Source organism: Coenobita brevimanus, chromosome 32 (genome assembly GCF_032717465.1).
Source record: "Coenobita brevimanus isolate Jiangsu-jjx chromosome 32, ASM3271746v2, whole genome shotgun sequence".
Lineage (NCBI taxonomy): Eukaryota > Metazoa > Arthropoda > Malacostraca > Decapoda > Coenobitidae > Coenobita > Coenobita brevimanus.
The window spans coordinates 5,138,570-5,153,781 of NC_136985.1; the positions used below are offsets into that span (position 1 = coordinate 5,138,570).

Below are 15,212 nucleotides of genomic sequence, written 5' to 3' on the forward strand. Positions count from 1 at the left end.
GTTCAGAGTCAGACACTGGTATCAGGTCTGGGGTGAAATTCCCAGATTTTGCAAGGGCAGGAATTTTTCTGTATTCCACTAATTTTACATTAGAATTTAATTCAGCTCATCCCCTGTCCTTGCCGTTCTCGAGTAATGCAAGGGTTCATTCGCATGTCAGTGTGGATGGCAGCGAGATGGAAGATACACTTGCAAAATCTGTTTCTTCTCGATGACCCCTGCCAACTACTCCCTTCTTGCTTCCTACATGAGACCATACTTGAAGTATGTGATTCTTCATCGCTGACAAAGCCCGTGGGATGCTGTTGTTAATAATAAATTAAGGGATGTTTTTCAGAGGGTGTTAGTACGGAGGGTTCTCCCCTCCATGTCTTAGCGACTGGAGGTGGCTGTTGCCCAGTTACACACTAGGCACTCATGGCATAGTCATGAGATCCTAATGTGTGGTGGGGCTCAACCGTATTGTGCTGATTGCTTTGTTCCCCTTACTTTCCATCACATGCTAGTCCTATGTCCGAGTCTGGGGGACCCGTGGTGGAGGTTTCTCCATAGGCATGCAGGACGGATGGTTCCTTCTCACTCGCCTTCATACTTGGGGTGGCTTTTCAGATTTTAATAAAGAAAGGAACCCCAGTGTAGGGACCTATGAGCTTCGTGACTATGTGCCAATAGGCGGAGGGTAGTAAGCTTAGTACACTGCCACCAAAATCACTCGCACAGGAACTCTGGGAGCTAATGGGTTAAAGCTGTGAACTTCTAACACCTTTTATAGTTGATTCATGATTGACTTACTGTGTTGCCATTTTTTCCTTGTTAGAGGCATCGACTTTGAGTAGCCTACACAGGTTTTAACGTTTATTCCGCATCACATAATCGAGCTGTTGCAGCGCCACAATATATATTTCCAATTATTCAGTTTAATTCTCTTGTCATCTACGGAAAATTTTTAATCATCTCAGGATATAACTCTTGGAAGACTTGGAATTAGTGATGACTCGTTCACTACTAGGGATTTGTCTGCAACTGGGTAAAAGTGCTTGGAGGTTGCAAAAACAGAATATGTAAGACATCATCCTTGTGAAATAAATAACTTTTTTACTACAATGATATCTTTAAAAATATTGCTATCTGCAGTCACTGTTACTCAGATAAGGAGTGATTTCGTGTATAAAACATATTAAGCCATATGACAAAATTCTCTTACCCACCTGCGATATAATCCTCAAACATTTATCAATCTGAGGTGTGTAGGGGGCATCATGAGGGACTGGCCAGGCTAACGGAAGCTGTAGCAGCTTTTCCTTGCCTATATACAAGGGGGAAGTGCCATCTAGTTTAGCAAAGTTCCGGGATATTATCTGCTGCAGGGTTAGACGGGCACCAAGATGGGCACTCCTGAAATAAACACAAAAAATAGTAAAAAATAATAATTAACCCAGACGCTTTCCCCACCTAGAAACAGCATGAGGTATGATATATAAGGCCGGAATATTCGGTACTGGGAGAATAATGCATAGCAGGCCCAGCAGAATGGGCCACATAATCATTCGTACATCATTCAGTCCTCTGGAATCCGGGTGCTTTGTCACATGCCAAACCATCTACACGTTTTTTCTCCTTCAAATTCAGCTGACAAATGGCTTTTCAACTGGCTGTTATTATTAAAAGGTAAAAAACGATAAAATCATACTCAGTATTAATAAACAACTTCATGCCCTTCACGTGAATGAACCACTTCTGCGAGTAAGGATATAAATAATGGTTCATTTAGGCTCAAACCAGGAAATATTTATTCAGATGAGAGACATATGGACAATGAAAGGATTAAACAATGGCTGTACAACATCTCTTTGTTTGTTTTCCTTTTCAAGTCTTTCATTTTCTAAGTTTCTCTTAATTCCTTTACTTGGAGGACGCATTTCCTATTTAGTTGTATTTAAAGTCAGATCACTGTATTCAGCCTAATATGAAGGGGTTATTGAAAGCTGTATCTGGTTTTCATCCTCTAAAGGTCTTCAGTATAATCGTGTGGGGATCGTAAGATGTTAACATAAAGTATTTAGTGAACAAATGTAGCATGAAAACTAACCTGGACTGTGGCGATTTAGTCCACAGTTTCTTCGTTTAGAGGTTTCTGTCACTATTCCACCGAATATTTTATTGCAAAGGGAAAATATCATTTATAAACGTGTCGTATTTTCTCTCTGTAATAACTGACAGTAATGCCAGATAGTACTCTAAGTTCACTCTGCATGACATATAACAGACTCACTTCATATAACAGGGGTCACTGTTTGAATAGCTATTGTGGCCCGTATTGTCGTTGGCTAAGGAAGCTCCACAACATCATTTCCTAAGCGATTTATTTTGCTTATTGCACTTTACTGTTATACTTCGTGTTATATGAATCCTCCAAACATAGCCGTACTTTGCATAAATAACGTACAAAAGGATATTAATCAGCCACATCCAAAAATAAATTGCTACGAATGATGTGCTAGGGAGCTTTCTTACCCAACAAGAATACGGCCTGTGTCTGAATGAGATGCATTATTTTGAGAACAGACTAAATATAAAAGAAGTACTTTTTCGCTATTCTGGAAAATTGTATCAGTGTGCTTACCTGCATTTTTTTAAACTCTTGGATCAGTATGATAAAGTTTTGGAAATCCAGAACCATAGGCAAAAATGTGTTTATGAAATATTGTGAAAAATTACAAAAGAAGAGAAAAAAAATCATAAGTTTTGCTCAGTTATAGTTATAATTTGTGTTCCTCCAGCTTTATTTGTTCATAAACTATTGCCATGACTCTTTGTGAGGTCAAAATACCAAACAAATTATCACCATAAAGAATTATAGTTTATCTTCTCCGGATAATAAGTAATTATTTTAAGTAATTACATCACATGGAAGTCACTGCTGTAAATGGTCGAGAATAAATACAGTTGACAGCAGCACTAGCGAGACCCCTACGTTCTACTGTTACCTTCAGTCCGCTGACACTTGACTTTTCAACCATGCAATATCCAAGCAATGGCATTCAGGTCTGGAGAGATTTTCCAAACAGGTGAGGACGGATCGGACATCCATTTACCCCTTCATGACAAGAGATCTGCCTAAAGCCGAACAATGTCGTCTGAGGAAACATGAATAAATGAAACAAATGCATTCGAGGGCCGAATGCTAATCGCCTGCCAAAATATGTCATTGGATAAGGTACAAATTACCCACAAAATAAATTTAAACAAGATTCACAAAACTCTACTGAATTCAGTCACCGCACTTCGCAAAAAAGCCCGTCGATATTAAAAAAACAGGCAACAGTTTATGGATTTGAAATTCGTTAAAAAGCAGACTTTACTGATCTGCTATCAGACCCGCTAACATGTCGAAACGACAACCTCGCTGATACCAGTACACCAGTCCTGTGTGAGGCAGCCTTAGCATGTTTTAAATATGGATGGCTGATGTTAGTGCCGAAGTGGTGACATGTGAAGGTGTATGGAGCAGTACGTAGAGGGACTGCTGGATCTCAAGGAACGGGGTCTGGTGCTTACACCCTGATTCGGACACATTTTAAAAAATCATGATATTAAATAATCTTTCCTGGAACAGTAACTTAAGACAATGTATAATATACGGTATGTAAAGAACAAAAAATACTTGTAAATAATTGATAATGCCGGTACATTTTTCTTTTCTTTTCCACTTGTTCATATACAGTACAATAGTTATTTTTTCTACTGCAAATGTATATGACAAAAGATTTACATACATAAAAGAATCAGATTTATTCATGCAAGCATCCCAGTAACTTTAATCATCATATGTCAGTCAATGTATCGCCGAAATACCAAAAAATCATGTAACAAGTCATCACCCATTCCCCCACTAAAATCTTCAGACGATAACATGCCAAATGACTCACGTGGTAAAGCAAATATCCTTACTAGTACACCTGCAAGAATTGCTGCGATACAAGAAGTCAACTACAATGTCCCAGTACTAGAACTTTATTCTCCCCTAATTGCTCCACTTACTCTAAAATACACACTAGATACATACAATCCATCCTAGACAATTTACCAACCAACAAAGCTCCAGGCCCAGGTCGAATTCCTCTAATTGATTTGAAAAAGTGTTCCCCAGAACTTGCTTATGTTCTAGTTAAATTATTCAGGCTATGCTTACGTATTCCTTCATTCCCTAATTCTTGGAAAGAAGCCAATACCAACCCAGTTCTGAAAAAAAGGAAGTTCCTGTGACCCCTCTGATTACAGACCAATATCTATCAGGTCTTCTCTTGGTAAAGTATTTGAAATTGAAGTGAATAAGCACATAATTAAACATACTGAATTCAACAACTTTATTAGTGATAGGCAGTATGGGTTTCGCCACGAAAGATCCACTATTGATATACTCAGTCTCCTGACTCACACCATCCATCAATCAGGTGACCAACATGGAGAAACTGATGCAGTAGCCTTTGATATTTCTAAAGCTTTTGACAGAATGTGGCACCATTCACTGCTATCTACAGTAAACTCCCTATCGATGTACTAACATCTTTTGTTTTTCTGATTTCCTCATATTTCAGCGACAGAAATATAAAGTAGATGATGTATATTCAAATATCCTTCAGTGACCAACGGCGTGCGTCAAGGATCAGTTCTGGCTCGAACCCTATTCGTAATTCATATTAATGATCTCATATGTCACTCATAATTAATTCATTCGTATGCAGATGACTCAACACTTCACAGTTCATTCACACTTAAATACCCATTCACAAATTTTAATCTAACTCACAACTCAGTACAGCCATCTCCATAAATCAAGACCTATCTAGGATGACTGAATGGGGACAAAATAACCTTGTCTCATTTAATGCTAGTAAAACCAAATATATACAGTTTACTGATAGACAGACAGTGCCAGATTCGTATAATATCTTCAGTGCTACTAATATTCCTATCTGCAAAAGTATTGAAATTCTCGGTGTTTCACTTAACAATGCCCTCAGCTGGACCTCTCATGTCAGATCATTTGCTAAAGCTGCCTCAGAGAAATTTGGATTATTGTACAGAGTTCGTAGTTTCTTCACTGATGAGCATTTAGCTATAGTTTATAAGAGTCATGTGCACTCTCAGCTGGAATACTGCTCACCCTTGTGGAATGGCAGGGGACAGGTTGCACTAAAAGAACTAGACAAAATCAGAATAAAGCTCTTAGAAATATCAGTAAGCTTGATATTACAAATAGACTTCCTCCCCTACAGGGAAGAAGGAGTATTGCCTACCTTCCATTATTTTAGAGATACTTTTATGGCAAATGCTCAGACGAAGTTGCATCCATTGTGCCATTTCTCCATACCTTCCCTTGAGCTACATGGACATCTGGTAGCTCTCATGACTGGAATGTCACACTGCCATATTGCAGAACTTCAGCCTATCAGAAATCTTTTATTCCCCGAACTGCATATCTTTGCAACTTCCTTTCCAAGAGTTGTTTCCCCCCAAACTTCAACCTTCAGCTTTTCAAGCACAACTGTTACAGATTCTTATGAATCGAGGACACCAGTAATGTGGTGTATGGATTCTTTTAGTCATTGTTTTTCTTTTCTCTGTTCTGTTATTAAAAAAAAAAAAAGTATCACTGTAAGTAAAACCAACTCACTTCATCTTCAGAGCTGCGTTGATTCCGTCCATATCATCTCCCTCGACCATCATGCTCCCAAGTTCTCTATAGGCACTTGATTCAAAGTTTAAATAGAACTTCTTGTATGAACCATTAGAAGATCTTATTGTCACCCTGTAACATGTACAAATAAAAATTGTTTAATTAGTATTACTACTGAGGCCCCTAGAATAACGCAGCACCAAAGCTTAACTTCAAGATACATTTATTTATTTATTTATTTTTTTAAATTGGCCTAAAAATGTCATATTTGCATCTCGAATGCTAACTTGTGACATTTAATTAAAACCAAGATATGATGCTAGTCACGAAGAAGTGCTATGGAAAGAAAGCAAGATGTAGTATTGTCTCTTCCTGCCACTGAGTTTCGTGAAATAAGCTACAGATTAAAGAAAAAAATAACTGGGGCAAGTTAAACTGAAAGACCTATTGAGCTATAGTGTTTTTATTTGGTCTTTCTGTCTACCGTTTATTACAGCACATTCCTTGCATTTATCCTATTGTAGTATAGGAATAATAAAAATAAAGTTACATAACTGTCTGAATATATGATACGCAATGAACTGAATAATTTCCAAAGTGCTATAGGATGTGCCGATCTGGTCCACGTATTAAGGCAGACAGTGGAGGAAGCATAAGCGAAAGACCGTGAGGCAGGGATGTCTCTGGAGAACAATGCTTGTGGAAGAGAATAAGGTTACGAGAGCGGTGAGCACAAAAGCAAAGAAAAAAAGAGAAAAAAGTAAACCCGGATGATGTATTAAGTGGTACTTGAGAACACCATTTACTGATTCTTTCAGTGTTGCCCTGCTTCTGAACAATCAGGGCTAAAGTACCGTATCGAAGGATTTGAATAAAACACCCGCTGCTGTGTGAAAACTAACTCACTGTGTGATGTGTTGGTTAATGAGGGGAAAAATAGTACTGAGAGTTTAAGATCTTTCATGCAGTGATAGAGCATAACCAAAGGGCCCAGAATTAACTTACGTTTCAATTTCATCCAACACCTTTACATCCAAACGTTTGTTCTTCGATATCTCACCTGTCAACTACTTTGACCAGCTCCTCAACTGTCTCTGGTCTGGGTGGCATCCTTGGGAGGGTGAGGGAAGCCATGAGGCTGGCGCGATATGCTGTGCCAACCACCACACCGAAGAACAACCAAGTGCCGACCAGGATGTGGTTGGACTGGCTGGTTGAGAGGCGTCCGTACAGTCCCTGGCCCAACAGGATGCCCACAGACTCCACCACCACCGACCCAGTACTCAGCACTCCATGCCGCGTTTGCCACGTTTTCCTCCTCGTAATCTGTAAAACATACATATACAGTGATATACGTACATATACAATGATATGAATGTGTAGCTGTTTCATTATTGTGTCATAGGGGCGAGCAGTGATGTTTCGGACAGTGGAATGGTTTTGATAATACGAGCCATGATAGAAAGTGCACCTCCTCGCATCTGCTACCGTCAGGAAGACACAATTCTAATGAGGTCATTTGCACCATTTTTTTTTTTTTTTTTTGCGGAGCTGCTTGGTCTGTCCAGTTTCGTAAAGTAAATTTGATCTTTTTCTGCATTTCTTAATGTAATTTTTCGGCTACATATAGCACGCTGTAAAAGAGTGAAAATGTCATGGAATAGTCAGATATTGGTCATAGTGAGGGTATGATTTATTATTCATTATTTTAGAGTTCATTTGATTAGGAATGGCTAAAGTTCTTTCTTCGTCGAAAAAGGCAGACCAAATTAAAACTGTATGAAAGCAAAATTAATTAATAATTCCATGTTGTGGTTTCAAGAAATCAACAAGTGTGAAGTAGCCCACCACTTACATGACAGTGGTGGCTGTAGTATATATAGGCTCGGGGTGGCAGTAACAATCCGAATCCATTCTTTACTCATCTATACCATAAATATGTATTCCAGCAAAGTGTTTAAGGATATGTTGTATAAAAACAGCAATATATATTCTTTAATTTCTTATTGCATGAATCTAACATCATCCAAGAAGAGTCGTTGTACTTATAGCTGCAAAATTAAACTAATATTTTTCCATTATATTTCTTTGTTGCTCACTCTGATTTTCACCTGTGAGTCTCATGTTAAACACTCACTTGAACCTATCGTCTGGAGGTAACTGGAAAAGATAATAGAATTAGCCTGACCAAGGGAGTGTTCATGGTGCCAGAATAAGCAACTGTCTCCATTGACACATTCACCTAAATAAAAATCATATACTGTTGGCTCATGTGATATAAAAGGGAAGAACAAGAAAACGCGACCATGAGAGGGTTAAATGCATCATTGTCCTCGGTGAGTATAAAACAATAAAGAACAATGGCAACAGACATATTTGGCACCATACGGGACTTCGCTAAACTGAAGAACCATATTGTGCTTCGCTAGAGTAAAGCACATATGTGCAAAAATCCTGAAAGAGCCAAACAGAAGCACCTGCCTGGTGAAATGTATTTACATGTGTGACTAACACTGGAAGACGGCCCTGGGCTGCTAACTGAGAATGTCCCACGTCTAACTTAATTATGATGACAAACAACAACCACAACAACAAGAACACCAACAATAATAATAATGATAATAATAATAATAATAATAATAATAATAATAATAATAACATAACGAACCGTTTTCTGCTGCCTGTTATTACTAATACTGGATGTGCCCGTGCCTGACCACTTGCATGTTTACCTTGACAAGTGTGAAGCAGACAGTCAGCGTACAAGCCAAGACACCGATCCACACTTGGCCACTTAATGGGTAGCAGAAGCTCAGCCAACTGGGTGTTATGACCGGCGTGGCCATGGCGAATTTACCAGCAGTTTGATCATAGGAGAAAGTGAAATCCAATCTGGAACCATTGGTATAATTAAAGAGGCTACGTTTGTAGATGTTATAGCCATTTGTTCCATCTAACCATAGGCAAGAATCTGTTCTCGAACAACAATAATAATAATAGATATTAAAAAAAAATAATAATAATAATAATAATAATAATAATAATAAATTATTGATAATAAAAGTAATAATAGTTATAATAATAATAATACCAATAATAACAAAAATAATAATACGGTAACTAAGAATGAAAGTTAAGCATTCGGAATCCAGATGCTAATTGCCCACCAGAGTATGTTGTTGGCCAAGTCCAAGATTTTGGCCATATCTTGATATGCTGAAGGTATCATGTTGATAGCTCAAGCCGTTTATGAGATATTATTGTGCCACAGGAGGGCTGTAAATAATACTTGATTTTTGGCAGCCATGTTTCTGATCTAAACCTTGACCCCGAGTGCCCATTTTCGAACTCGGCCAAGATTTTGGCCATATCTCGATACCTTGAAGGATTCATGTTGATAGCTCAAGCCGTTCATGAGATATAATGGTGCTAAAGGCGGGTGATAAAAAGTAATTGACCTTTGGCAGCCATTTTGGTGACCTTGACCTTGACCCCGTGTGGTGACTTTTGAACTCGGCCAATATTTTGGCCATATTTTGAGGCCCTGAAGGTTTCATGTTGATAGTTCAAGCCGTTCATGAGATATAATGGGAAAACACACACACACACACACACACACACACACACACACACACACACACACACACACACACACTGAGGCACGGAAAAACATTATTGCTCCATTTCGTTAGGTGGAGATAACTAGAGGCTCTCCCAGTGGGGGAATCGCACCAGCCGAAAGCTGATACATATCTAGCGCGGCTTGGAATGTGACCTTGACCTACTTTAACCAATTTCAAACGCGTTGGTTTTAATCCCTACTACACACCTGTAAATATTTTGTGATGATATCTTGAGCGGTTGCAAAGTTATCATGGTAACAGACACACAGATCTTGACCTACTTTCACCAATGTCGAACTCATTATCGATTTTTTATCTACTACAGACCCGTAAAATTGTCATAAAAGACTTTGTAACTACTTTGTAGTTACTTGTAGTGGAGTTTTATATATATTAGACTTATGGACGAGCGGTTGTTATACTTGAGTAGCTTCGTGAGTAGAGAATCTTCTTTCCCATTTGTCATGTAGTGACAGGAGAGGTAAAGAATAGTATGGGACTATTTTTATTTGACTTGGAAATATTAACAAGTCTCTCACACAGAGCGAAGTATAGAGTCCCGCTAGCTATCTCTCTGTCTCGCTCTCGCTCCCTCTCTCTCTGTCTCACTCTCGCTCCCTCTCTCTCTCTCTCTCTCTCAAGTTGCTAAGCCCTTCTCCCTACTACCTGTCTGTTCTATGGCCTGTCTCCTTCTGCCCTCTCTTTCCTAAATTCTGGTGAAACAGGAGACGTATCACGTGTGTTCCTTGTGAGTGGAAAGTTCTAGAAGCCTGTGTGTGAGTATGTGTGTATGTGTGTGTATGGTTAACAAGGCTTTGTTCACCGGTAGATTGCTGACAACTAACTGCATCATCTCCTTACTGGCCACTTCGTAATCTGTCGTCAGCTTTCCTCAGTGTAATTTGCAAGATCATTTCCCATTCCCAGGCTCGCATAGAGCTGTCTATCTATCTATTTATCTATCTATCTATTATGATTTGTAATTATAATATGGAGTCCTAACAAAATATTGAAATGATATCTTGAGCGGTTGCGAAGTTATCTCGCCAACAGAAACACAGACAGACAGACAGAAAGACGGATAAATTGAGAACAATACCAGCTTCGCTATCGCAGCCATTGCACTTGACATCTCAAAGGCTTTCGATCGAGTCTGGCATAAATCTTTAATTTCCAAACTGCCCTCCTACGGTTTCTATCCTTCTATCTGTGCCTTCATCGCTGTCTTCCTTTCTGGTCGTTCTATAGCCGCTGTTGTAGACGGCCATCGTTCTTCTCCTAGATCTATCAACAGTGGTGTTCCTCATGGCTCTGTCCTATCACCAACTCTCTTCCTTTTATTCATCAGTGATCTTCTAAGCTGTACGTCTAACCCTATCCACTCATACGCTGATGACTCCACCCTTCACCTTTCCATTCGGTTCCCGCAACGCCCATCTCAACAGTTACTTCAAGAAACAAGGGATGAGACTATGGCACACCTAATGTCTGACTTGGCTCGTATCGCTGACGGGGGTAAAAATAATATGGTTGTCTTTAATGCATCTAAGACTCAGTTCTTACACCTATCAACCCGACAAAATCTTCCACAGGTATACCCATTAATGTTTAATAATATTCAGCTTAATCCTGCATCATCCTTGAACATGCTTGGGGTTTCATTTACTCAGGACTTATCTTGGAAAGATCATATTACATCTCTTGTAAAATCTGCTTCCAAGAGATTGGGTGTGCTAAGCCGACTCCTCTCTTTCTTTACCCCTGCACAATTGTTGAATCTATACAGGGGTTTTATCCGCCCCTGTGTGGAGTACAACTTCTCATGTGTGGGGAGGCTCCCCACATACAGCTCTTCTCAATAGGGTGGAGTCAAAGGCTTTTCGTCTCATTAACTCTCCTCCTCTTACTGATTCTCTTAACCTCTGTCTTTTCGCCGCACTGTTGCATCTTTATCTCTTTTCTATCGCTACTTTAATGGTCACTGCTCCTCTGAACTGTCTGCTTGCATTCCTCCACCTCTACGACGGGCGCGTAGCACCCGTCTGGCAGCAAACTCTCATCCCTTTTCTGTCCAACTCTCTAATGCAAGAGTTAACCGTTACTCCCAGTCTTTCATTTATGCAACAGGTCAGCTCTGGAACTGTCTCCCTTTATCTGTATTTCCTGCTGCCTATGATCTCCAGTCTTTCAAACGCAGTGTGTCCAGGCATCTCAAAATGATCGGATCTTGAATTTGGCTCTCTATTGTATTTTGTTTTTCTCTTGGAGGGAACTGTTACTGCGGGCCATGGCCTTTGGTTCCTTCTTCCTCGCATAAAAAAAGTTAATAATAATAATAATAATAATATTATTATTATTATTATTATTACAGCTGAAACTGAAGTCCCATCTGGAAACTACCGAAATGTTACATATTTTTTATATTAGCAGCTTCATCATCTTCCCATGGCTCCAGGCATACCCTCCAGATCATTTCCTTTACAATCGAACAGTGTCAGACTACAGGAAGCTACGGTATATTATTTACAACTCCATCATCATCTTCCCATCCATCTATCCTTCCAAGTCCTGTTTATTATGTTGGGAAAACGAAAATAACCAAGAATTAGGAGTAGGTAAAATATTTTTCTCGTCGATAAACCTATAGTCCTTCTTGGACGCACTGCCAGACTATAACATGTTGGTACTGACATTTTTGTTTTCATCGATTGAAATAAGATTCTTTTTAAAAGATGAGTTAACCGAGCCAGTTTCTAACCCCTTCATTATGGGTTGGACTTTCTTAGGCTTACTAATATTGCTTAGTAATATAAGTGAACCAAAAGAAGTGTCATTACTGAGAACAAGCAAAAGAATGCACTTCCATATTTCTAAGCAGTCATTAGAAGAATGCTCATGACTTCTGTGCACTGACAGGTTCATTATCTAGTTACTCCACTTTAGCAAGTAAAACAAAATTCAAAAATTATTTTCATCACTTACGTTATCTATAACTAATAAGACAATAGGCAATTTTAGATTTCATAGGCTATCTCTATCTTTTGACAATGTACAGCTTTTCTTTGTTGCATAAAACTATCTGGAATTGAACCGGATTATCCAAAAAAACAGTGAACACTGCAGTGCAAAGGTTACCCTTAGCTTAGAATCTCACCTCTCTAGATCTTGTGGAATAACAGGATATATCACTGTTGCCATGAATGATTTACGAATATGCACCTGATCTGTCACCTGCAAGTAAATATAACAATGAAATATAGAAATGAAAGTCCCAGTTTATATATATATATATATATATATATATATATATATATATATATATATATATATATATATATATATATATATATATATATTCTTGTGTGTCATTTTTACCATAAACTCTTTCACGGAAATGTTTCGAACTAAAAGTTATGATGTAGCATTCCTTAAATCTTATCAAGATGCCCTTCCTAATTTGAAAGAAACTGATCATTTTAGTGCATAATAAAGTACGAGCCAAAGGCTCCAAGTATAAAAATGTATTGTTCTTCCTAGGAAGAACGAAAAAAAAAAAAAAAAAATCGTCACGTTTATTTCGCGATGTCTTGACTGGACACATAGCTTTAAAGTTTTGAGGTCATAGGCAGTGTGAAATACAGAATGATAACAGTTCCTGATCTGATCATTTTTATACTTGAGGACTGAGAAAACCTGGTAACACTTGCAAACAGGAAAGGGGACTAGGGTTCACTGCTTGGCGGATGTTATATGGCTTCCGTTATTGGGGAGGGACAAAGGCATTCACTTCAAAAGAGTTATGATCTTTGAAATGTCAGTAAAATATGGCAGGATATGCAACGCTTCAGTGAAGTGCGAGAACCATGATGCCACAAAGAAGCAGGGGGATGACAGGAAGTTATTCCTTTACCTCCACTGTGTTTTGAATACGAGAGAGAGAGAGAGAGAGAGAGAGAGAGAGAGAGAGAGAGAGAGAGAGAGAGAGAGAGAGAGAGAGAGAGAGAGAGAGAGAGAGAGAGAGAGAGAGAGAGAGAGAGAGAGAGAGAGAGAGAGAGAGAGAGAAAACTTCTTACAGAGTCAAAATTATCCCTTGGACAAAGCCAGCAAACTGTCCAGGGATAATGAACGATCTAAGGCAATTTTCTTTTAATTTTCTAGTTTTACCAATTAGGGAATAAATAGTCAGAATGAAACATAAATTCTTGCTTTCGGTACCAAACTTTTATAAGAGAAATATGATAACAAACTGTAAATCATAAATTTAATAACATCGTGTTAATGATGAGATATATATCAAAACAGAGTCGAAAGAAACCCATCGGTGTATGTCAAGAAAAAACGACGTCACTCACAAACAGCGGTGCACTGTGGTTGAAATTATCTCTGTACATACGGAGGGTTCATAAAAGACACCAAATAGGATATCCCTGGGTTTATCATGCAGTTTTAGGTGGCACTGACGAGACCGATGCCAGCGACAGTTTGTACTGTATGTTTCACTGATCGACATCGATCATCACTGAGGGCAGTGGAAAGGTTAAAGTGCTGTTTCAGTATGATTACACATTTCATCTAGGGTGATACTGTAGAACACTGATATGCTAGAGCTGAATCGAGTTTGAATAACACTTTAAAAGGATTGACATGTTATTTGAAATTAGGTTTCTGGCAGTAGCAGCCAAATTGAAATCAAATCCAAATCCTTTCAGTGAATACTTTTTGAATATTAATTTTGTGGAAAACAATGCAGTTTCTGTAGAGATCGTATATTAAATAATCGCTAACATATCACATAAGAAAGTGAATGGGCTACTAAATATTGCAAAACGAGGCTGATATTAAAATCCGATGTAATATTCAAATTAATTACTTTACAACAGCAACAGATAGTAACAGCAAAAGTTTGAATGTAGACAAGTATATAATTCTCACCTCGTTCCAGCTGCGTGATGGAAGAACACGGAAAGTAAAATTCAGGGCCTGGGCAACCGTAACCAGCTGGTTGTAGTCAGTGCCTGAGTACCTGGTGGTGTTGCCCTCGATGGACTCTTGCCAGTAGGGTTCATATGTAAAAGCCGTCACGTTTATCGTCGCGCCATAGAAACTGCCAAAAATAATGTAATATTCTGATCGGACGGAAGTTGCAGTGCAGCATTAGGTGGAAGTGACTTTTTATTCAACCTATGATAATGCTGTAGGAATAAAGGCTATTGCGTAGTATTCAAAACAAGTATAGGTTCTCCATGAAAATTTTTTATCATTATTACTGGATTACTATGTTTCTTGGCTCGATGTTCTCTTTGATTACATTGTCCATAACATGTATATTGTCAGCCACAAATTATACCTGTTTTACACTAATCTGCACTAGATTTTCAACCGTTCACAACATATTTTACATACCTCAGATACAGAAAAATTAGCTGTGTCTCTATTTCATTTCCATAACACTTTCACATGACTAGCACTATAGTCTAATGTTAATCTCTCGTTAAACCTAAGCATAGAAGATGGAGAGATGACAGTTTAAAGCCAAATTAGAATGAAATGGGTATAGCTCAGTGTATAATCGTGAGTAATCTGGATATATTACTTATATATTTCGAGTTTTGTAATGACTAGTAATTTCAACAGAGTACATAAGACACTCCAGTTCTGAAATGGCCAGTAATCTGTACACATTACTTGGTGTATTTCTCCGGGAAAAGGGTGGGAGGTGTGAGATAGCGTAGACCTGATGTGGGGGTCCAGGAAGCCACTTGCAGCACCCGGGCACCGTCAAGACTGTACGGCAAGTGAACCAACATGCTGTACCTGCACAGTACATTTGAAGTTATCAGGCAGAATGAATTATATTTCCTCGACACTACAAGGGTATGATTTATCATTTCCTTTAGCTACTGAAGAGA

General features: G+C 38.6%; 1 protein-coding gene across 1 annotated transcript; it reads right to left on the minus strand.

Annotated features, from left to right (window-relative positions):
- Positions 1 to 6,736: 6,736 nt before the first annotated feature.
- LOC145395659 (glutamate receptor ionotropic, kainate 3-like) lies at positions 6,737 to 9,073 on the minus strand. Its single transcript, XM_080269225.1, has 3 exons — positions 9,060 to 9,073; positions 8,413 to 8,572; positions 6,737 to 7,006 (listed from the first exon to the last, which is right to left on the minus strand). Exons 1-3 carry the CDS (start codon positions 9,071 to 9,073, stop codon positions 6,737 to 6,739), a joined length of 444 nt encoding a protein of 147 aa, XP_080125351.1.
- Between the last annotated feature and the right edge of the window lie 6,139 nt (positions 9,074 to 15,212).

What these genes read in the sequence shown, in the direction of transcription:
- LOC145395659 (XM_080269225.1), bottom strand. An exon ending in TCTGCTTCACACTTGTCAAG is followed by an intron (nt 7,007 to 8,412) that starts GTAAACATGCAA and finishes TATGTTTTACAG; the next exon opens with ATTACGAGGAGGAAAACGTG.